At 40.3% G+C, this 23,552-nt stretch overlaps 1 protein-coding gene across 3 annotated transcripts in view; it reads right to left on the reverse strand.

The window, feature by feature from the left end:
* Positions 1–23,552, reverse strand: part of man1a2 (mannosidase, alpha, class 1A, member 2) — a 142,621-nt gene that overhangs the window by 58,672 nt on the left and 60,397 nt on the right. For all 3 annotated transcript variants that reach the window (XM_004571991.3, XM_004571993.6, XM_004571992.6), the window contains exons 5-6: positions 16,360–16,478; positions 1,445–1,525 (exon numbers count right to left, since the gene is read on the reverse strand). In XM_004571991.3, coding sequence (XP_004572048.1) covers positions 1,445–1,525; positions 16,360–16,478 — 200 coding nt within the window. The remainder of the gene's footprint in view (positions 1–1,444; positions 1,526–16,359; positions 16,479–23,552) is intronic.

Consider the following 23,552-nt stretch of genomic DNA (forward strand, 5'->3'; position numbering starts at 1 on the left):
AAATGAGGCCAATGTGGAACTGCCATCACTTTTTAAATCGCTACTTGAGTCCAGCTCTAAAAGTGAGTCCATGTGCACAGCCTCCCATAATACAAAAGCCCAACCTTGCAGCATTAAAAAGTCCACTAACAGCCTGGTACAAACAATAGTTCTGATGTCTCTGCTACATGGTACAGTTAATGATTATGTTTATTAGAGCCATACAGTTTAAAAACACATTTAACTAGCTGACAAATTAGCAACCCTGCCTCTGATCTATCATTTATATGCAATCTATAGCAGGTACAAAGCCTTTATCAAGAGCAAATGAATAACTGCGGTTATTTAAATGCATTTTAAAACCACTGGCTATCATCCGATTGAGCTTTCGCCTTAGCAGTTAAATGACTGGCTCACCCCACACACATTCTCTGACCAGATGGCTTCACTGCAAAAATGTGCTCTTTAGACATTAGGACAGCAGAATAAGCTGATGGTTTCCCAGAATGAGCAAAGCATAAAGGGCAAGAAAATGCCACAAAAGTCTTGACCACTAGCATCAAGTTAATGTGAATGGGGTGTCTGCTACTAAACTGATCATATTTTTCACAAATGTCACTTAAAAGACCGGAAATTTTTTTTTTTCAGACTACTTCTTGATGTACATGAAAGGTATGAAGAGAACAATATTAGTGACAGGACAAGACAATAGATTTGTCTTTACAAAAACAACCTTCACCTTTAGATGAACCACAGCAGCCTTCATCTAAAGGTGTGGCCCTATAATCAAAGCAAAATGCCTACTCAGCCCATCGTGGTTTATTTTGAGAACTTCACTGGCTGTCTACTCGCAAAAAACACCGCTTGATTTCTGTATCTTCAGGGTGTACTTGTAGGCATTTCTGACAGCTGTGGTTTGAGAAACAAAGACTAAAGGAAGGGAAATCAGGATTTACAGGAGACAATATTGAAAGTTAGCAACTGTGTCAGAGCTGTATTTGTGGTGAAGGCTAAGAAAAGCACTGATTTCTTTCGAGATCTGTTGGCGGGCAGTAACCCCCCCCATATAAATTCTTGGGAGCACAGTAGTCGTGGAGGTTGTGCTGGGCGAGTTTGATGTATTTGCTCCTATTATAGAGGGAGCACTGCTCGGCTGGGCATGAAAGTTGGAGCGGATTGGATGGACAGAGAAGAGGTGGGAAAGAACAGAAAAAGAAATATGGATGGTTGGATTTAATGTTCACCAGCTCCTTAAACCAAGAAGCAAAATTTGCCTGTTGGATTTAATAGGAGAGGAGAGGAGAGATGAAACAAGGAGACATGAAGATCATTTTTGAGGATTATAGCCCAGGTGATTTGAACTAACATCTATTTTTCATCAATTTTCTGTCCAATGTAGAAAAAAATAACACTAAAAAATTCTTACACTCTTATATACAACACACACAAGCAAATAAGTACTTACTTCCTGTCCAGAGAGGTAGTAGGCAGCCAGCAATCCTCCTATGAACCGAATGTTGACCTCAAACACTGACACCTCAGCATTCTGGAAAATTAAGACAGCACAAAAATCATTAAATAAAGCAGCTTGCTACAGGAAATGGCACAAAGTAATCACTAATATCCAATATCTAAACAGAACAGGCAAAACAGCACTCCCCTATTGGCTCTATTCTCTGGTGACACTGGATACATAACTGTGAACAGTATTAATTTCTGGCTTTGGTGAAGCCCAGTGGTGCTGTATAACAAAACACTAAGATCAATGGCTTCTTAATGTTATTGCTGATTTGCATGTCACGCAGGAAAAGATGCAAAGTGGAAAGGTACTTTCAGACAGATCAGACAGTAAAAGCTGTCCAAGTGAAACAAAAATCTTTGAATCATTAGCGCTGAGCAACAAGGCAGTAACCTGCCAGCAGATATGAAGTGGAACGTGTGAGAGCGACAGGAGAGAAAAGACGTCTTGAGGATTAAACACTGAACTAAAGCCACCACGAGTACACGAAGTGGTTAAGGTGATTTCGCACATTATTTGGGTCTAAAGTTGTTACCATGGTTATTGTTTGCCAATTCGAATTAGTTGGCTGCTCATCCCAATTAATGTGCCTCCAAAGGAGAACCTAATTAAGACTTTCATGTACACACTTGACTGATTTCACTCTGTGCAATGCTTGTACTGCTGGCCTTGCAGCTTCCTTCAAACCACAGCATTCCTCGTGTTTGGGAAATTGGAAGACTGTGACTGACAACATGGTTGATGACACAGCGACTGTGATGCAGAAATGTTATTCACCTGGAACGCCTTTTTGGTCCCGTACATTCAAATGCTGAGAGCTTCTTGCAATTTACAACATGACCTTGCACTGATATTTTCACATTAGAAATGAAAACGTACCAAAGATGAGAGAACTCTGCCTACACATTTTTTAAAGTGCAGGCTGAATGACCTCTGTTTACAGTAAATGAATAGGAGAAAGAAGCGGAGGAGTGCAGGAACATTGTGTGGCTATAACATGTTAAGATCAGCCACAGCATGGTTCAAATAAATACATCAAATATTTATGATTGAGCCTTACTGATTACAGTACTCACAGTTTACAGCACTCTCTTCTGTAACCTGATGAGGTAACTCTAACCTGGAGTCAGGAGCACATGTGAACAAGAACATTCAAAGACTGGTTGTGATGCTCAGGCCTGAACACTGGTCAGCACCGGTACTCACATTAGCGCAAACCTGGCCCTGATGTCAGTCTAGCTTCATCTAATCCACTTAATTCATTCAAGAGCCTCTCTTGGCTTCTTGCATTTCCTTCAGTGCAAAGAGCTGCCATAACCTGTCAGATAATGCTTCTGCTGGGAAGTCTTTTCAATAGAGCTATACAGGGAACAGTGAGCCTTCTTGGCATGCCTTCCCCCACAGACACATTTCCCTAAAGAATGCTTTTCTTATCTACAGAGGCATACAGTGTTACATCTAGCTGTACAATACTGTGGTTCATGTCTGAAAATCTGAGCATCTTTTGAAGGTAAACCCCACAATCTCTATAGTATCTCTTGATCTATGGGCTGTTCGCAGCAGGGTGGATTTTGACCTCTCAGATATAACAGGTCTGATTTGCTCCTGAAATAGTGAAGCCCTATCATTGTTGAGGCTTTCACTTGAGTATAAGCAAAAAAAAAAGGAGAGAGAGCGAGAGAATGTAGCAGCCGTACACTCGATGTTGAGTTAATTTTTATTTTGCAAGCTGTTTGAATGTGTCTTAAAGTACCAGAGTTGCTTCCTGCCTCAGATCCCATGTGTGGATTAGTGCTGGAAGGGGAAAGTGTTGAATACTGCCTGCATAAACCTATTTTCAACTTGCACATATTTTCTCTCTGCACCCAAAGTTTTCAGACTAAGCCCAACTAAAAAGGTTTTCATTTTTACCGGCACACAATCAGCACTTCAACAAAACCCACTGAAAGGCAAGACGAGCTACAGGTTTGTGTTAAACCTGATGAAAGGTGGCGACTGGGAAGCTCTCATCCAGCCGAAGGCTGGCATCCGTCTAAAGCAGGATTGTGTAAAACTCAAATACACAGTGGGCCAAAATTCAAAACTGGGCTAACATTAATATTTATTGGAAAAAAAATCTTCCTCCAGATATAAGAATGAATCGTTTCTTATGGAATCAAACAAGTTTTGCTAAAAAACTGAATATGGAACAAGCAAAGCTTAATACTAAGCAATATATATATTAGCTGTATAATACCAGTAGGCCAGCTCTAATAATAATTTGGTATGGCTTCGCGGGCCACATGTAATTAGGCTGCGGGCCAAATTTGGCCCGGGGGCCAGAGTTTGACACCTATGGTCTACAGCATGAGTCAGCCTTTACTTGTTAGCCATTTACAGCTGCAGTTTAGAAGCACTAAGCCCAATGAAAAGCAGGGACAAAACAACCCTGATTTAAAAAAAACAAACAAAAACAAAACAAAAACAAAAAAGCCTGAGGTGAGCACAGAGGGGGAAGTGGGAGGCTACGTCCGCACGTACCCGGGTATTTTTGAAAACGCAGATTTTTCTATGCGTTTGCACCTTTTGTCCACATGTAAACAGCGTTTTCGGTCACTGAAAATGGAGATTTTTTAAAAACTCCTGCCAGGGTGGATATTTTCGAAAACTCAGTTTTTGCGTTTACGTGTGGACCAATGACTGTTTCTACAGTTTGACGTCACACTGTGCGCTAGGTTATTGTTTCGGTGAAATGAATTTCTACCATGGCGGACTTAGACAAAATAACGTTACTGTTCATTTTTCCTCTCTGCAGTGTTTAAATGCTTACATATACACACACAGCACTGAGTCCTCCACACATAGGACTCAGTGCTGCTTCTATGCGCCATCTTTGTTTACTCTTTCCCACCCAGGCTTCTAGACTTCTGATTGGCCAACATTTCTACACGGTCAGGAATATATCGCTACCTGCTGCTTTGGCATGTTCCCGGCAGCGTTTTCCTTCGTTTTTGGCTTTTACGTGTGGACGGGATTTTTTTTTACAAACGAAAACAGAAAATCTCCGCTTTCAAAAAATACCCGTGTACATGTGGACGTAGCCGGAGTTACACAGGTTGTGCAGTGAGGCTTGAGAGCAGCACAGGAATATACGGTTGGACTGAAATCATGTATTTTGTCATGGAGCTACTAAACAGAACATCAGGGTCACTTCATTATATGATCTTCTATTTTAACACTCTTAACAACACTCACTCCCCCCTCTATTTATATCCAACATGTATCAGTACAAACAGATCTGTCAGCTCTCTGTCAGCATTTATTTTTTGTGCCATTTTCTGTTATTGATAATGAAGGTTTGTTTTAAATGAGTGCAAGCCACTGATAAGCCTCAAGAATAGAAAGGTTAGATTGGACTTTCTATTCAAAAAAAAGAAAAAACAAAGAAAAAAAGAAAAGAAAATCAAAAAGCCAGCACAGCTCTGGAGAAAACATTCTTTGGAAAGATAAAACCAAGATCAACCTATGGAAAAGGCGCAGAACAGCTCCTGATCCAAAGCGTACCAAATCAACTATAAAACACAGTGGAAGCCGTGTGATGGCTTGGACGTGCATGGCTGCCAGTGGCACTGGGACGCTAGTACTTGATGATGTGACACAGGACAGAAGGAGTCGAATGAAATCTGAGGTGGTCAGAGACGTACTGTCAGCTCAAATCCAGCTAAATGCAGTCAAATTTATTGGGCAGTGTTTCATAATACAGATACATAATATAGCATGCATTTCGCTTGTTGAAGACTAGACCCATTGCCAGCAAAAGGTTTCAACCAAATATTAGAAATGAAGATTTTATTTTTAGTTACTGAATTTTTCCAATGACATTTGAGCCCCTGAATTAAAGGTATTGTGGTAAAAATGCTTTAGTTCATCACATTTTTATGCAATCTTTTTCAACCTACTCAAAGCCTGCACTTCAACCGCATTGAAGTTATTTCCTTTAAAATTCATTGTGGTAATGTATGGAATCAAAATTAGAAAAAATATTGTCTGTGTCCAAATATTTACTGACCTAACTGTACATTAAAGCGAATAGGCATGTGTGCCCACATGTGTCAATATGGGAATTATTAAACCCTTTATAATCAACAGTGCCATCAACTCTGTAAACGCAACATGAACATGCTACACGTGTTGGTGTCATGTTCTCAGTATTGTCTGCCGTCTACTCTGTTCTGTACACTGAAAGCAAAGAAATAGCCGGAGCCCAGTTCACACATACTTGTCAATAAAGCTGATTCTGAAAGGTTCTGTGTTAGCTGGATTTTAATCATTATGTTAACAATAAAAGGTAAGAGACACACAGGTTAATGTTTCACACCTCCTTGAATGTATATTTGTAGACTGTCGATTTTAACATCTCTCCCAACCCTAATTGCTGTTTATTCCCAGAGCTTTATATGATGTTAAAACATCCCTGGTGTAAGATACTTGCATGAAACAACATATTTGAAAACATTATGTTTTAAAAGCTCAACAATAACATTTTACAATGTAATTTAAATAAAAAATAAATTTACAAAAGAATATTCATATTAAAACCTGGGATCTCAACAGCTGGTGAGAATGCATCTTTTTGTTTGTTTGGTTCACAGTGTGTGATTTCACTGAAGTATCCCAACAAATCTGATGACAGACCTTCAAATTTGATAAAACATGTCATCCAGACGATTCAGTTAAAATATTAACGTCTGTCATTGGAAATGACACGAGAGGAGCCAACACAGTAAGTCACTGCTTTCACCTTCAGTAAAAAGGCTTCTAGAAGAAGGAAACTGATGGGAGAAGATGTGTCTAATCATGCCAAACATGACAGCTTAAAGTGAGCAGGACCACAAAAGCTCAGCAATGGTATAAAAATTTTAACAGCAGAATGGCCTTTTCTACCTTGTCAAAGACTGTGAATCATGTGTCTGCATTTCTTATTGCCAGAAACATCATATGCTAGGAAAGAAATCTGAATAAAGAACTCAAATGAATCCAGGAAATCAGACTGGGCTCAAACAACAGCTAGAATTAATCAGTATTTCAATCTCCTTGCTGCATGGGATCAGATCAAATCCTCATTTTGATTGGGGTCATTAATGCATTAGTTAACAAAGTCTATTAGTTTGCTGGATGTTTGGGCCTAGCATAGATGCAGTTCGCATGCCGACACATCCATCATCTGAGGGCAAGCTGCAATGCGGGGGTCTAACCAGGACACTAGAGAGTCCAACAATGACTCACTGCTTGGCTCAAACTGACATGGCAGCTATTTAATCATTCATTAGTGGTAAAGCTGGAGCTGGAGGATGTGCTGGTGGCAAGTGGGTGGCTGAATTGAGAGGTAGACGAGCGCAGGTGTAACATATGCAATAAAAATGTGCATAAATTTGCTAAAAGCACACAAGAACCGCACAGTTACTTTTAAGCAATAAATACTGTGTGTACACACAGAGCGAGAGACCAATTTACTATGTTTATGCAAGATGAAGACGAGGGAAATAATGTCACGACTCTGCAATCACATATTTCAAAAATACTTGTTATTTTCTCATGTATGGTTCGCAGTCCACTTCAAAACAGCTTACAGCACAATTCAGCTGGAGTTTTTGATAACTTGGATCTTATTTTCATTGTTTAGGCTAATGACTTTATTGCTCACTCAACTAACTGGGTTCTAGGAACGGGGCAACATGCTACAAAGATGTCAGGTCATTCAACAAGAAACAAAATGGTAAATTACACTCTACATATTTCTAAAAGACTAAAGATTACAGTTAGAACTGAACCATCCACTAGCTTTGATGCCACAAGCACATGTTCCTGTGTATTGTTGCATGATGCACTGAATTCTTCTCCCCCGCATATCAAACTAAACTAAGAAAAAATGGAAGACAACATATTCGGATGAATTTGGAGTTGCAGGAACTACTTTAATGAATGCTATGGAATGATGAATAGCAACTATTCTTAGTACAGTGGCTATAAAGGGTGTACACTAGGGCTGCCACAAACGATTATTTTGATAGTCGACTAGTCACCGATTATTTTTGCGATTAGTCGACTAATCAGATCATCATCCATTGGACGTAAAACTACAGCTTATTGCACCAGCAGCATCTGCTCTTATATAACTATCATTAGCTTACAGCTTTAAGTGTTTAAGGTCTGTGCTAACTAAAAATAAAGACAAGATGATAGTTTATTAAATTTTAATGAAATTTGCAGATTGTTTCGGTAAAGTTTAATAAACTCCTTGCTATCTAAAATATAACAGGACACCGGAGTATATTCTCCAGCATCTCACACTTCTGATGATCAGCTGTCTGCTTGATGTTTATTCAGCTGTGTAAAAACTATAACTTTAATCTCAGACAAACTGATTTACTCAGGAACAAATAAAATACTAAAAAAAAAGCCAAACAATAACATTTTTAATTTATCTAAGTGACTCATATATATTTAACCTGAGTAGCGAAAGACGGCGGTGGGTTTGAAAACGATTTGCCGGGAGTCCGGTGTTCTCACGGCGCTAGTGAGCCTAGCCCCCGGCTAGCTATCGAGCTAGTGGGTAACAGATGTCTCCGAAAACGTCGGAGCGCTTTTGAAAATATGTGGTGTCTTGATAAACTGAGCAGATATTTGAGGTTTACACAGTTACATTCTCGCCTGAAAATATGTTAAACGTTTATTTTGTGACCCAGAAAGAATAATAAGAGTAATATTAAAACTAACTAGCTGCCGCCATTGTTGGAAACTGCGCTGGGCCGCGCTATGAATTCTGGGACACAGCTGCTTCTTCTTCTTCTTCGGGGTTTAACGGTAGCTGACATCCTTGTACATGCAATGCTGCCATCTTCTGTTTCAGTCCGTTATTACACTCTTAAATCCTGCCACTTATTCCTGCGTCTTTTGTGATCTTACAAAGCTTCAAACGACGCGTCGACTATTAAATCAGTCGTCGACGATTTTGATAGTCGACATAATCGTGACTAGTCGACAAATCGTGGCAGCCCTAGTGTACACATACCTCTTTAAATACCAGGTTTTAGTGAGGTTAAAAAAAAAATGAGACCACAATAACTCACTGACAATGATTTCAAAGCAATTCAATTATTTCAACAAACAAATCTGTTAGTCGGCACACCTTTAAAGGAATACGCTGTTGAAGCAGCAGACAGCGTTCTGTCTTCTTGTGTACACACCTGCTATCAATTAAAGAGACTGATTAACCCCAAATACAGTTCAGCGGTCCTAGCAGGACCTTCCTGACATTTACTTAGTTGCCTGCTGCATCAAAAGCTTTGGTTCACAGACCGCTTACAAAGCATCAAAGAGATTTCACTGTTGAAAGGTATCAGTCAGAAGAAAGGTACCAAAGTTTCCACTGCACTGAATATACCAGGAACACAGTGAAGACAGTCATCAAAAACTGACACCGCAAAGAACTGGATGTCCCCCAAAAACTGATGAAAAGACAAGGTGAAAACTAGCTCGGGAGCCTATCAGAGGATCTAGAGTAACACTAAAGGAGCTGCAGGAATTTCTGGAAAGCACCAGTTGTGTACTATGTAACAACAATCTCAATATGTATTTTCCATTTGTCTGGACTATGGGGCAGGATTGCAAGACGGAAGCCTTTCTGGCAAAGAAAAGCATCCAAACTAGAGCTGGGCGATATAAGATTTTTTTCATATCACGATATGTTTTTTTCATTTCAGGCGATAACGATATCTATCATGATATAAGCCAAATAACTATATTTGTAAGATTTAAATGTGCCGTTGCTCACAAGTAAAATGTGAAATAATCAGCAGCTTGTTTTTATTTAAATATTTATTTCCCATAATAAGTTCAACAGGGTAGATGTACTTAAGGAACATGACTTTTTCAGATAAATAAAGGCAAATATTGCAAACTACACAAAAGGCAGCCGCTAAAGCGTTTAAGTTTCAAAATAGAATAAACGAAACAGACTAAATTGTCAATTCCACTTAGAAACAAAATATTAATTCTAAAAATAAATCTTAGTTTGTTTTACAGAATAACAGACAAAACTGACTAACTTTTGTCAATATCAAATAAACTGAGAACTAAAAGGAAATTCTCAATCTCTCCTTGTTGTATAGCTGAGCTTTTCAAACAGTTTTAACAGTTACTTTAGTCTGACAAAAGCCGAATGACGAATTAGCGCTTCCAGTCAGAGATTGAGCTGCACCGCTTTATTGTATTTCCAGACTTGCTTTCGGCACAATTTACAGTGCACGCTACTCTGTTTTTTGTCAGACTTGAAATAGCTGAAATACCTTCACATTACGGAACTTCTATGGCTCTTCCGCTCAACAATCTCTCCGGCATTGGAACCATCATCTGTTTTCTCTTCGGTAACCTTCGGTCACGCTCTCGGTCGATTTTTCTCTAGTCGGCACACTCATTTCCGCCATTACCGGGCGGCACGGCGGCTGGCTGCTTCACAAAACAAATACACATGTGCGGCTTGGCACTTGTGCTGTACGTAACAAGTCACGTGACGCGACGCTGCGGCTGTGATTGGTTCGGCTCTGCACTACTTAATTTGGATTGGCTGTTGTTTTTTTTAAGAGGACAAGAGCGATGAGGCCTATCACAATAGTTTAATTTTTCTATCGAGAAAAAGTTATTTCACAATACATATCGCTATCGTTCTATTGCCCAGCTCTAATCCAAACCCAAGTACAATTTGCAAAAAAACAAAACAAAAAAACCCAAACCCCCAAAACAAACAAACGTAAGCATAAATTCTCCCAAAAGCATGAAGGAAAATGTGTGAGACTGAATTTTTTGGCCACAATTCCAAAAGGTACTTTTGTCCAAAAACAACACTTTTTGTTCTTACACTTTCAGGATGCTCTTCTTCAGCTGGAACTGGGGCTTTAGTCCCATATAATCCCCTCCTTAAGTGGATGAAATTATACCAGTCAAATACCAATCAAACAGCAAAAGTGCCAGAATGCTGCAGATGAAGAGGACTTATACCATCCAACAGGACAATGACACAGAGTACACATCCAAATCAGTCATTTAGATCAGACCTAAATCCAACAGAACAATCTGTGGACTGACCTGCACAGGACTGTGCACAGAAGATGCCCTCTGTAGCTGACAGATTTGGAGTGCTTCTGCGAGGAAGGGTGGCCAAATATTGCCAAGCCAATAAATACTGTGTGCACACACACACACACACACACACACACACACACACACACACACACACACACACACACACACACACACACACACACACACACCTATCCAAGAAGACTGAATGCCGAGATTAAACCAAAAGGTGCCTCAATAAAATACTGGTTTAAGGATGTGCACACGTCTACAAGTAGCTTATAGTACTTGTAGTACTATAGTACAATGATGGTGCACACACAGAAGCAGCTAACCTCAATGTAATATTGGGCAACTTGCACTCCTATATGCACCGGAAAGTGATTAAACTCGACTAAGAGTGATGTATTTAATCTCCCAAATGGAAATGCAGACTATGGCCTGGTTCCAGCCTCAGTGCTCTGACTGGGGAAGCTGGGTACAGCTGCTCTCTTTAGGTTGAACAAATCTTTGATATTCACAAGGGCCAAGTTTAATAACACTTTTGCTGCCAATTACACTGCCAGGAAGAAAAATATGGCTCACTCCAAGCTGGGATATTACCTGTTTTGTAAAAGGCCCATGCAAAAGCCAGAGTAATGCCATGACCATATTTCTAAGGTTTAGCCTAAGCTAGCTAAACCTTTCCTGAATGTTATAGTATAGCTGGAAGCTTATGCCTGAATCCCCTGCCTAATGCACACAGGTATAAGAGCATCAAACCAGGCTACTAATGAAAACACAGCGACACGCCTCCCTCCTCCTCTCACTTGTTAACAGCAGCTTCAAATCTCATCCTCTCTCTTCTTCTCCTCCCTCTAATCTCCACTCTCCTCTCCCTCCTAAGTAACCAGAGGGCTCTCCTCTCCTGCCTGATTTTTATTACTTCACACGAGCATATTCGCAATTTTGTTTCCTCACGCTCTTATCTCCATGTCACTGTCATTGCATTTGTTTTACATTTAATAATTCTCCATCTTTTTCGTGAGGCACAAATCTCATACTCATGCTGCTAAGGGAACTTTTATTACATTAGCTACTCCAGTGGGTATTTTGGATATCACTGTGCTGGAGAAGACACTGCTACTTTTATTTAATGAATCCAAATGGGACAATTGTAAGATGACTGTGCCAATTTTCATCTCTTTCTGTATCCTTTTACTGTTTTCTCAGGGTTAAAAACTATAAAATCTTCCGGTGTATCTCTCTCTCTTTTCCTCTGTCCTTTTCACTTCACAAATATCCACCCTTCTTATTCCTGTATATGATGCCTATATTTAATCATTCATACTTCTATCATGTACCTGCCATGTCAACTGCTGATGAATGTCTCTAAATTCTCTTAAAAATGCTTTATATAAACGAGTTGCCCTCATGGACTGTAAATAAATTGTACTATGTAGTTCCATTAAATATGGTCCAAAAGGCAACAGCACAGTGAACAGGCCCAGTTCAGTCATTTAATTTAGCAGAGGTGAGGCCAAGTGACTCTCAACCCAACGCCTATCCATAGAGCTTGAAATAGTTTGTTTTATACGGGTCTGATTTGTATTTACTTGTACAGAGTCACTACTATATCTTTACAGTGGGGCAAAAAAGTATTTAGTCAGCCACCGATTGTGCAAGTTCCCCCACCTAAAATGATGACAGAGGTCAATAATTTGCACCAGAGGTACACTTCAACTGTGAGAGACAGAATGTGAAAAAAAAATCCATGAATTCACATGGTAGGATTTGTAAAGAATTTATTCGTAAATCAGGGTGGAAAATAAGTATTTGGTCACCTCAAACAAGGAAAATCTCTGGCTCTCACAGACCTGTAACGTCTTCTGTAAGAAGCTTTTCTGTCCCCCACTCGTTACCTGTATGAATGGCACCTGTTTGAACTCATCATCTGTATAAAAGACACCTGTCCACAGCCTCAAACAGTCAGACTCCAAACTCCACCATGGCCAAGACCAAAGAGCTTTCGAAGGACACCAGGAAAAGTATTGTAGACCTGCACCAGACTGGGAAGAGTGAATCTACAATAGGCAAGCAGCTTGGTGTGAAAAAATCAACTGTGGGAGCAATCATCAGAAAATGGAAGACATACAAGACCACTGATAATCTCCCTCGATCTGGGGCTCCACGCAAGATCTCATCCCGTGGGGTCAAAATGATCATGAGAACGGTGAGCAAAGATCCCAGAACCACACGGGGGGACCTGGTGAATGACCTGCAGAGAGCTGGGACCAAAGTAACAAAGGTCACCATCAGTAACACACTACAACGGCAGGGAATCAAATCCCGCAGTGCCAGACGTGTTCCGCTGCTGAAGCCAGTGCATGTCCAGGCCCGTCTGAAGTTTGCCAGAGAGCACATGGATGATACAGCAGAGGATTGGGAGAATGTCATGTGGTCAGATGAAACCAAAGTAAGAACTTTTTGGTATAAACTCAACTCGTCGTGTTTGGAGGAAGAAGAATACTGAGTTGCATCCCAAGAACACCATACCTACTGTGAAGCATGGGGGTGGAAACATCATGCTATGGGGCTGTTTTTCTGCCAAGGGGACAGGACGACTGATCCGTGTTAAGGACAGAATGAATGGGGCCATGTATCGTGAGATTTTGAGCCAAAACCTCCTTCCATCAGTGAGAACTTTGAAGATGAAACGAGGCTGGGTCTTCCAACATGACAATGATCCAAAACACACCGCCCGGGCAACAAAGGAGTGGCTCCGTAAGAAGCATTTGAAAGTCCTGGAGTGGCCTAGCCAGTCTCCAGACCTCAACCCCATAGAAAATCTGTGGCGGGAGTTGAAAGTCCGTGTTGCTCGGCGACAGCCCCAAAACATCACTGCTCTCGAGAAGATCTGCATGGAGGAATGGGCCAAAATACCAGCTACTGTGTGTGCAAACCTGGTAAAGACCTATAGTAAACGTTTGACCTCTGTTATTGCCAACAAAGGTTATGTTACAAAGTATTGAGTTGTATTTTTGTTATTGACCAAATACTTATTTTCCACCGTGATTTACGAATAAATTCTTTACAAATCCTACCATGTGGATTCATGGATTTTTTTTTTCACATTCTGTCTCTCACAGTTGAAGTGTACCTCTGGTGCAAATTACTGACCTCTGTCATCATTTTAGGTGGGGGAACTTGCACAATCGGTGGCTGACTAAATACTTTTTTGCCCCACTGTATGTATAATTGTCTTTTCTCCCCATCTTTTCTTTTCTTAACCTTTATTTTTCCTCTTTCCCTTGCCCATCTATTTTACCCATATTGCGGCCATTTTGCCCTCCCCCCTAATCTTCCTCCTTCCATTCAACTAAACTGTGACTGATCTTGACCAGTTTCAGTTTCTCTCCCAGTTGCATTTCTCCTAACCCAATTTCACCCATGTCCTCCATGCAATCTAAGCCTTTCTCCTCTCACTCTCTCCATTCCTCTTCTCTGCAGAACCCCAGTGATCCCGAGGTTAATTAGCCCTCCAAGTGTCAGGCTGTTAGATCCCCTGCTTGGTGTCCTGTGATTGGCTCAGTAGGTGTAGTAAGAAGCTTGGGCACCAGAGTTTGGTGCCGGTATAAAGACAGGAATAAAAAGAGAAGAGGATTGCCAGAATGTGGACAGAAGAACTGAATTGAATTTAGGGAAAACTGATTAGAATAAACAAGACTACATGTAAAGCCACATTATTTAGAAATACAGAGGCACTTTTAAAGGCTGAGAATGCACTGAGGAGCGAGTGAGTAGTGAAAGATGGGGAATGAGTGAGCTGCTTTGGCTCAGGAGGTAGAGCAGCTCATCTACTAATCGGAAGGTTGGTCAATTCCTGCTTCAGGCTGCATGCCAAATATCTTCAGCAAGATACTAACTCCCAAGTTGTTTTCCAACTTCGGGGGTTATGTACGAATGTTAGATAGTAAACACTTAGGTAGGAAAGCATAGAAAAAAAGTGTTTATGTCAATGTGTGTAAATGGGTGAATGAGGCGAGTTGTATGAAGCACGCTTAAGAGCAGAAAATGCTAATAATGGAGTATATAGGAGGAGAAGGGCTGCAACAATTCATTGCATAATTTGAATACTTCAATTGCAAAATAATTCTCAACACAAATTCTCTGCTTCGATGCTTCCTTTAACACATGGCTCCGTAGCGTCACCATGGAGACACGTTTGCAGCTAAAACACCCCTGCAATATAAACGCATTTAGGAGCAGCGTGACAATAAAACTTTGACATTAAGGGCAAACACACTGATAACACAACAGCAGAGATGATGATGATGATGGTGTCAAAGTTTAACGTGGAGCCAGAGTCTGTTTACACACCGTGAAGAGCAAAGCGGCGGCGGCGGCGCCATCACCAAGACTGAGTGAAAGAAAACATGGTTCTAGTGTCCTAAACAGCAGCACTGTTCCTGTGATCACCACTGAAGGTCAATTGATATGCCTTAGGTTAGATTCCATGTATATCTTATTTTATTTTGACTTTGGCTCTATTTGAGATTATTTATATATTTTTGCATTTAAGAAAATATTTTCTTTAAAAAATGTAATTTGATTGTATTTACGTGCCATTTTAAAGGGTTAAGTTGTTTTCTTTTTGTTTTCGACAGCTGTTTGCTCTAAAAAACTGCAATTTCTAAAAATGGAAACCAACGAGTAGTTCATTTTGAAAAACCTGTGTGTTCATTAATAAGAGAACAGCATTTCTTATCCGATTACTCGGTTAATCGATGGAATTATCGATACATTACTTAATTACTAAAATAATCAACAGCTGCGGCCCTAGCAAGCAGCACAGTCTCGGTCGTTGTGTCCTTGGGCAAGACACTTCACCTACCGCCTACTGGTGATGGCCAGAGGGGGCGATGGTGCGATATGGCAGCCTCGCTTCTGTCAGTCTGGCCCAGGGCAGCTGTGGCTACAACTGTAGCTGCCTCCAAGAGTGTGTGAATGTGAGAGTGAATGAATAATGGAATTGTAAAGCGCTTTGAGGGCCCCGAAAAGTGCTATATAAATGCAACCCATTATTATTATTATTATTATTATTATTATTATTATTATTATTATTATTATTATTAAAAAAAAAAAAAGAGGTGATTGACATCTGAAAGGAAGGAAAGAAAAGCTGGTGATGGGAGACTGAAGCAGAGGAAATAAATGAGGGGAGCTGCTGAACTGATGGACAAGACATGGAAATGAGAAACACTCAACAGAAAAGGCTGTGAGGACAGGAAGGGAGAAGAAAATGGATAGAGAGGACAAAGTCACGATTGTGACTGCAAAACACAGCCTGAATGAAGCAATGTTTGAAATCATTATTACTATAATGCTCGATATGAGGATAAATACTGAAAATATTCTCTAGTCTAATAGTTTCCAACAGCAACACTGGAGCGATACAATCTAGATGAATTAATTGGTGACAATTCAGTGCCAACATTCACAGGGATTTTGAGTAATGTTTGCATATTATTTATGGTCTAATAGTGCTGATGGGCTGATGAAAAATCATGTCAAGAAAGCATGCATCAGATCAATGAGCACTCCGGTGATATTTATTTAAGTGCAAGTCATCTCTTATGACAGCAGCACATTAAGAGCATTATGTGGACAAGCTGGAGACCATCATTAAGATATTAATGGAAGGCTTAATTATACCCAAGTGTTCTTGGGTATTTTATGTGTAGAGAGGGAAGGTGGGTACACACCACACTGAAGTCCAGATTCTGTTCAATCCACTCCTGGCCATCCTTGAACTCCTCGTGCAGACCCATGATGTACAGAGTATCTACTGCATCCACGATGGTTGCCCCCAGTTGAGAACTACCTGTAAAACACACAAGATCAAACAATTGAAATTCTTCCATCAGTTATTGCTCATATGAATATTTATTTATGCAATTAACAGTGACATTGGTTTTACATCCATCAGAGGCTCTCCCAAAGACGCATGCATGGAAAAAGCTGCAAACTGTACACAGTGCAAGAGATGCACTGAACTTATTAAGAGAAAGTGAAAAGTCAGTGCAGATAACAGTTGGATCTATTTTCTACAAAGATTTAGTCTGTGCAGCGTTATCGCTCCAACAACGATGATTTACCCCTAACCTGAGGATAAGCACGTCACATATCGCACTACTCAGTCCAAGAGGCCTGCATGTGTGTTGCTGTTCTTTGCCTCTGTTGACAACAGTTCATCCAGTCCACTTTAAACTTGCTTTACTGATTATTTTGTGTTTTTGGAGTGTAAGCCTGTGTACGTCTTTGACAGGACATTCACTGATCACATGGTCAAGATAATTTTCTCTCTGATTAGCCACCGTCTCATTTGGCATTAGCATTGTTCTTCAGGCTCGCTCAATGGGTTTGTCTTTATTAGCACCAAACCCTGTAGCTTTCCTTTTTCCAAAGTACTAACAATTTGTGTGTCTGGTGGCTTTTAGAAAAACTGTGTGTGTGGCGTTAACTGAAATTTGTCAAATATAGCTACAATTACACACTCTACTCTCGCTTACGTTACTTATACTGTAAATTAGTGTGTTTAACTTTAATATAATTAATTTATTACTTAAAGTATGCTTACATTTTTGCTCAATTTACTGTGAATACAGAACAGGCTTGCTGCTGCTGTAAATGTACAGCTTTAAATCAAATCATTGGACATAATTACATCAACCCAGACAGCAGTTACATTTAAAATGTTTATAATACTTCAAATAAATAGTCGGATGCGCATTCACAGCCACAAGCTAACATGACAATAGCTTGTGACATTGACACACCACCACATAAACATTCTGAACAACAAACCAATAAAAAAAAAAAATCCCTCTCACGCAGTTCAAGATGGATCTTTTAAAGCTAATCAGAACTCAGATCATTGAAATCAGCAAAAAGTAGACAGTTAAAAAAAAAAAATACCAAGAAGCCAAGGAAGCTGCAATCAGTGCATTTCTAATAAAAAAAAGAAAAGAAAGAAGGAAAATAAAAAAAACAGAACTTAAAACTGTTGAATTAATATTTTCAGAAAGATATGGAGTGGCCAATCAATGGGCAAAAGCATTCAGCCAAGGCGAATGGTAGCAACCATAAAAAATGATCAGTTTGCAGCCACAGGAGCAGCTCTGTGTGTTTGTCTGTTATTCAGTGACATTTTAAAATGTTTTTCCTCTGCTAATGTGTGTTCATATAAAGCATGTCACAGTAGGACTAATTCAAACACATTGCCACATTTCATTGCCTTTTCCATTCTGAGGAGGAGACTAGTAATCATAAGACATTACAGGAACAGGGAACTGCTTATTATAAGTTATTAAAACTGACTTTGTGCCTATAAGGTTCAACTTTATGTAAATCAAAACCCTCCTTAGAAATTAAAGTGAAAAAAGGAGTTATAGGATATTATAGGAAATATCATCAAAATGACTATTTCATCAGATCATCTACACCCTTTCTACTATTGCCTTCCAGTTTGCTTTAGTTCGGTTTGCATACATTACCACCATATTTCAGAGGTAAAAGTCAGTGGCACTGCCCTTTAAAGCCGTCCCCATTTCATATCAGAAGCTGCGTGAACAGCTAGAATTCCTGAGTCTGCTCGCCATCCCTTCTTATCTATGAATCCATTCAAAAGGAGAGTGTCTGGCTTCATGCAGGAGCTGCAGTGTTATTATCATCATAGACAGGAACCTCTAAATCACTCTAAAAATACACTGCAGTCAGGCGGGCGGAGCTGATAGCAAGATGCCCTGGCTGCCTGCCGGATCTTGACAGATTGGCGCGACCGTTGGTAGAGCAGAGCCCCTCTGCTGCACCACACAACCCCCATCTCCCTCCCTTCTGTCACTTCCATCACCTACAGGTACGCTTGAGGCTCCCATAGCAATGTGACACTGCTGACGCAAAGACAGAGGCCTGTCAAAGATACCGTCTCAGAATACTCCTCTAAAGGTCTTGTGCAATAGCTCCTAAATGCAGTGCTTCCTATGTGTTCACAACAATGACACCTCTGCTCTGTCAATCATTAACACTGTTGTGTTGTGAAGCAAATGAAATGTGACACTAACATTTTATATACGGACCTGTTTTCTTCTAAAACAACAAAAGGGTATCAAACCTCTTGTCTATGGTCCAGAAAAGAGGATTTTAATACCAAAAGGAGTTTTGGTGTTTATCAAACATCTTGAACAGAAGACATCCCAGACAACGTATGTTGTGTTAAAATGTCTTGGATTTGAAGATAACAATTTGGGTATTGATCCAAATAGAAATAAAATAGCCCTTAAAATCCTCTGTAAGTGATTATTCAATCCTTATGTTCATGACAAAACCTGCAAGTGATACTTCAAAGAACTGGAAATACTGTAGAGTCTTTACCTTACAATATAAAGCACCTTGAGGTGACTGTTGCTGTGAATTGGTAACATATAAACAAAAAGGATTGGACTGGATTAACTGATTGGGGACAAATTGCCCTTCTGTATGTAGAGCAGAAGATCTTAGCGAAAGGCTTTTTTCTTTGTTCATTTTTAAAAACTCCAACTTCTCACGTAGTGAAGGTGTTCTCTGGGTTTTTCACCTCGTCCGCCAACATGAAAACCAATGACAGCGGAGCATTTCTTTGGCCAATCCAATCTAGCAACAAGCTCATCAAATGAATCACCCTCCATCTTCTAATCCCAACTCCAAATTCAAAGCAAAAGAAAATTTAAATGTGCAGATTACTTATGCGTATCCGCCGGACTCTTCTGGGTGCGTTTCTCTAACCTTGAGAAATTCTGCTCGCTCTCATCTTTGGAAATAACCTTGTTATCACACCTGGAAAGTTTCTCTCTCCAGCTCAGCCTCCATCTTTTCGTCTGCCCCTCCCTCGTATACCGAACCATCTGCTTGTGCTCATTCATCACTGTCTTGCTGCGTTCTCCCTAATCTTTCCTTGATCGCTCCATTCAGAACCCAGATTCGCGAACAATCCATTCCCGCTTTTTTACATATACATCTCATTAAAAAATTTATTTTTTGTTAATTTGACTCAACATCTTTCCCTACGAACGGTCACCATGCATCTTCCTGTATCATCTCTGTCATGTCCTGTTGCCATGGGTTTTCACGACCTGACTGCTCTGCAGCCTTGATATAAACAACACCAAAGGCATCACATGAAGTTGAATTGGTGCTTCCAGGAGTTGATTTTAGGGTTGCCAGGCGCTGCTTATCAGAGACAAATTGGCCGGGATGACGTTTATTTATTCAGGGAATTATTGCCGCTGCCTCGTGCACACAGACCTCGCCAGCTGCAAACCAACACACACTCTCATCAGGTCTCCTGCTCTTTTAACATAGATTCATGTACTCTCCCTTCCCTTTGATACACCACACAGCTTCTCACTACTTCAACTGAACTCCACCCCCCACTCTTCAACATGCTCTCTCCATCTATCACAATTTCACACACCTCTCTCTCCCTCTCCCCCTCCATTATCTCTCTCTCCCTCTCTCGAACACTCACACTCTCCGTCCCAGGCTCCGTGCCGGTTTCATTAGACGACAGGTTTCAGAGGCATGAATTCACACGAGGCACGAAAACGTGATGCCATTATTCAGTCTCCATTCTCCCTGTCTTGTAAACTGTCGGCTCAGGGAGAGTGGGAGATGATTGAGAGCTCAGGTGTGTGTGTTTGTGCGTGTCATGCATAAATTCGCTTGGTTTGGCTCTGAATCGAATGAAAATGGAAGAAAGTGTAGAGGTGATGTGTGGAGATACATACAAAGCATTTGTGTTTCAAGCGTCCGTGTCGTGCCTTGTGTTTCTTATCATGACCTCTACACAACTCTGTGGACATGCAGGTCTAGTTGCAAGTCTACTCTTCTTACTCCTGTACAGACTATTTCTCCCTAACATCCAGGGCTGCCCTCCGAAAGCCGAAGTCAGAGATCCCACATTTAAGTTGCAGTGTGTTTGAGGACGTGTGATGAAGCTGAAATCTGAGGTTTAAGTGTTACCAGAAGAGCCGTTCCCTTTAACAAATCTCTGTATGATGCTGCGTTTACTGACCTACAAGAAAGTAAATAAGGGTCTGGTTCTTGCCAAATTATGAGACCCTTCCTCCCTTCAGTAGAGAAGAGCTGATCCAAACAGAACAAGCTGACAACGTACCATGCTGCTCGAAGCCTGGTACATTTAAATGTCGGAAAAAGTTTTTAAAATTCTAAATGCAAACTCTGAGGAAGAGCTACTCCTACTACTACAACAAACAGGAAATGTGTCTAGTGTTCCACACTGCTGAATCTAAATAACACGTGTTATAGGTGCTTGTTATTCCAGGAACTCATTAAGATAGATGGACACATCAGCCATCTATTTTAATTAACATTGCAGCTAGAGAAGTGCAGGTCATGAAATATTAAGCCGTGGAAGTGCCGAATGCAGCCACATGTAGAACGAGGCAGGCTGTGCAAACAGAGCACTGGGGGAACTATGGGTGAACTGAATAGAGAGTCTAGAGTGTGGAGAACTAATCCGAGCAAATAAAGAGTAAAATTAAGAGCAGAACAGCAGGATTATGCCGGTTTCAGGACTGAAGAGCAGAGATGAAGATGTGAAGAGCTGCAGAATGAGGTGGGATCAGTGTGAACAGTGAGAGGTTGCAGGCAGACGTAGACAAAATCAGAAACTTTAACTTTTCTGATTTGTAAAATGAATAAATCCTCTAAACTTAATCTTAAATACCAGTGTTTTAAATCTAACTTATAATTTGGAAATTATTGTAAAAAGTTATGTAAAATGAACAATTTTACATTTACAGGAAATGCCTTTTGTTGCCACTACGTCTGTTGTTGCAGGATGGGGCCAAAATCTTTCCAGTGGTTTAAAAAATGATATTGAAAATCAAGCATTTTCCTGGGTATCAGTATTGAATTTGAAAGTATCATGACAACCCTGCTCCATTTAAAGAAACAGTATTTTCTCTGGAGTGTTCAGGATACCTGGAAATACTCCAGTTCGACTTTAACAAAGTAGCCGAGTTCAGTTAGTGTCACAGGGATTTAATCTACTATCTAACTCGATCATAAATGGCATCGTTTCTTCACAAATGCTGCAGCTGTTACCAGCAGAAAAAATAATTCCTAACATATATGTGGTGCAATTTTGGGAGACGTGAAATAAAATGAGCTGGAGTCACCAAAGTCAAGATTACCATGATGCCTTTTGCTTTAAAGTGAACCTTTGTTCCAACAAATTTAGCAAGCACAGTTAAAGCGTCCTGCACAGTTCTGGACCGTTTGTCCTCTTCTATGGACCCAGGTCCTGTGTGGCCCTGCAGCCTGTCCTGTAATATACCCAGTGGCAATTAATGAAGCCAAATCAAACTCCCCAAGACAATTCAGACTAGCCTGGCTGGCGATGAGTAACTGGTTACCAACTTATTTGGCAGCAGAATTAAACATCTGCTGTGTTCTGTTTTCTGCCTCAGAGTGTTACTGGTCAGTCTGGGCTTTTCAGCTCTACATGAGCTCCCTGGCTAAACCTCAGCCCGGATGCCCGTTTCCAGGCTCGGTGCCAAAGAGCCTCAGTCGGCACTGGTCTGAGTGTAAAGGTATTTGCTGGCATCCCCTTGCCCCATGTGCAAAGAAAATTAAACAAATAGCTTTGACAACAGTGTCGCTTGTGTTTGCAAATGAAGAGTTGAATGGTCAAAGGATTTCAGCTCAGTTAATGATGACACAATCGAATTAGATAGGCCACCATTATGTGATTATATGACAATATGTGCAACTCTCCTGCACTACGGGCGGAGCTAGGATTATAGGGTTACTGTGAATCCCTATATCACATATATATCCCCACATGGCTACTGTGAGTGTTTGTTTTTCCACCCTTGAGCCTAGTTTGAATACAAAGTTGTAATAAAACTGCTGGTATTATTTTCTGTAATTTGGCCTGGCCTGTCATGGACAGAACACTACAGGTCTGTCTAAAAGAACACGACTCAGAACTGAATATTAACTCAGAAGAAAGAAGAAAACAGATTCAGCAAATATGATCTACACTACATTTTCCATATCCAACAGACAAGTTATACAAAGTTTAGATAGGTGTCTATGCTCTTTTGGTGACTGTGCTAATCTTTGTGAAAAATAATTTAAAAAGGTAATAAAATAAGAGATGTGAGATGTGAACAATGTTCCTTAGCACTGCAATCAAGTTAAAAAAAATGTCTTCTTGTCAAGAGGTAATAATCGCCCACAAGGACAATGGAACCAGAAAAACATCTGCAAAGCGTATTTTTCATCACTCCATTTTATTAAATCTTAATGACTAAAAAGGTCATCTAAATGATCCATCTGCTCAACTGTAAAAAGAGAATATATGGGCGTTAAGCGGGTTACTAGGGCAATTATCGCAGCCTTTCTTGTACAAAGTTACTGCAATCTAGCCTTTCAAAAGCTCAATTTATGTTTCGTGAGTCAAAGTCTCCTTTGTTTAAAACACAAAGCATAATGTCAAATGTGGGTCTTTGTCACTGACAGACAAAAAAAAACAAAAAAAACCCAACAAAGCTGAGGAAAGTCATCTGTATGAAAAGAGAACGTTGGCCAAGATGTGTAAGTGTGGGCAATGGGGAGGAAAGAGGAGTGTGACCTTTCCTGAAGTATTTTAGTTAAATAAAAGGTCAGCAACTCCTACAAAATCTAAATGGTATGCACATGAAATTTTCTGGGAGACAGAACTATACAACCAATTTATCTGAAACAAATTCACATCAAAACAACTGGGCCGCCGAGTACAACTTTTTCACAGCTTTGCACTGCCACCAAACCTCCCTGCACTGTACTGAATCAGATCCCTTTAACAAAAAGTAACAACCCGACTGGTTCCAATGAGCCCAAACCAATTATT

Source organism: Maylandia zebra, linkage group LG16 (assembly GCF_041146795.1).
Source record: "Maylandia zebra isolate NMK-2024a linkage group LG16, Mzebra_GT3a, whole genome shotgun sequence".
Lineage (NCBI taxonomy): Eukaryota > Metazoa > Chordata > Actinopteri > Cichliformes > Cichlidae > Maylandia > Maylandia zebra.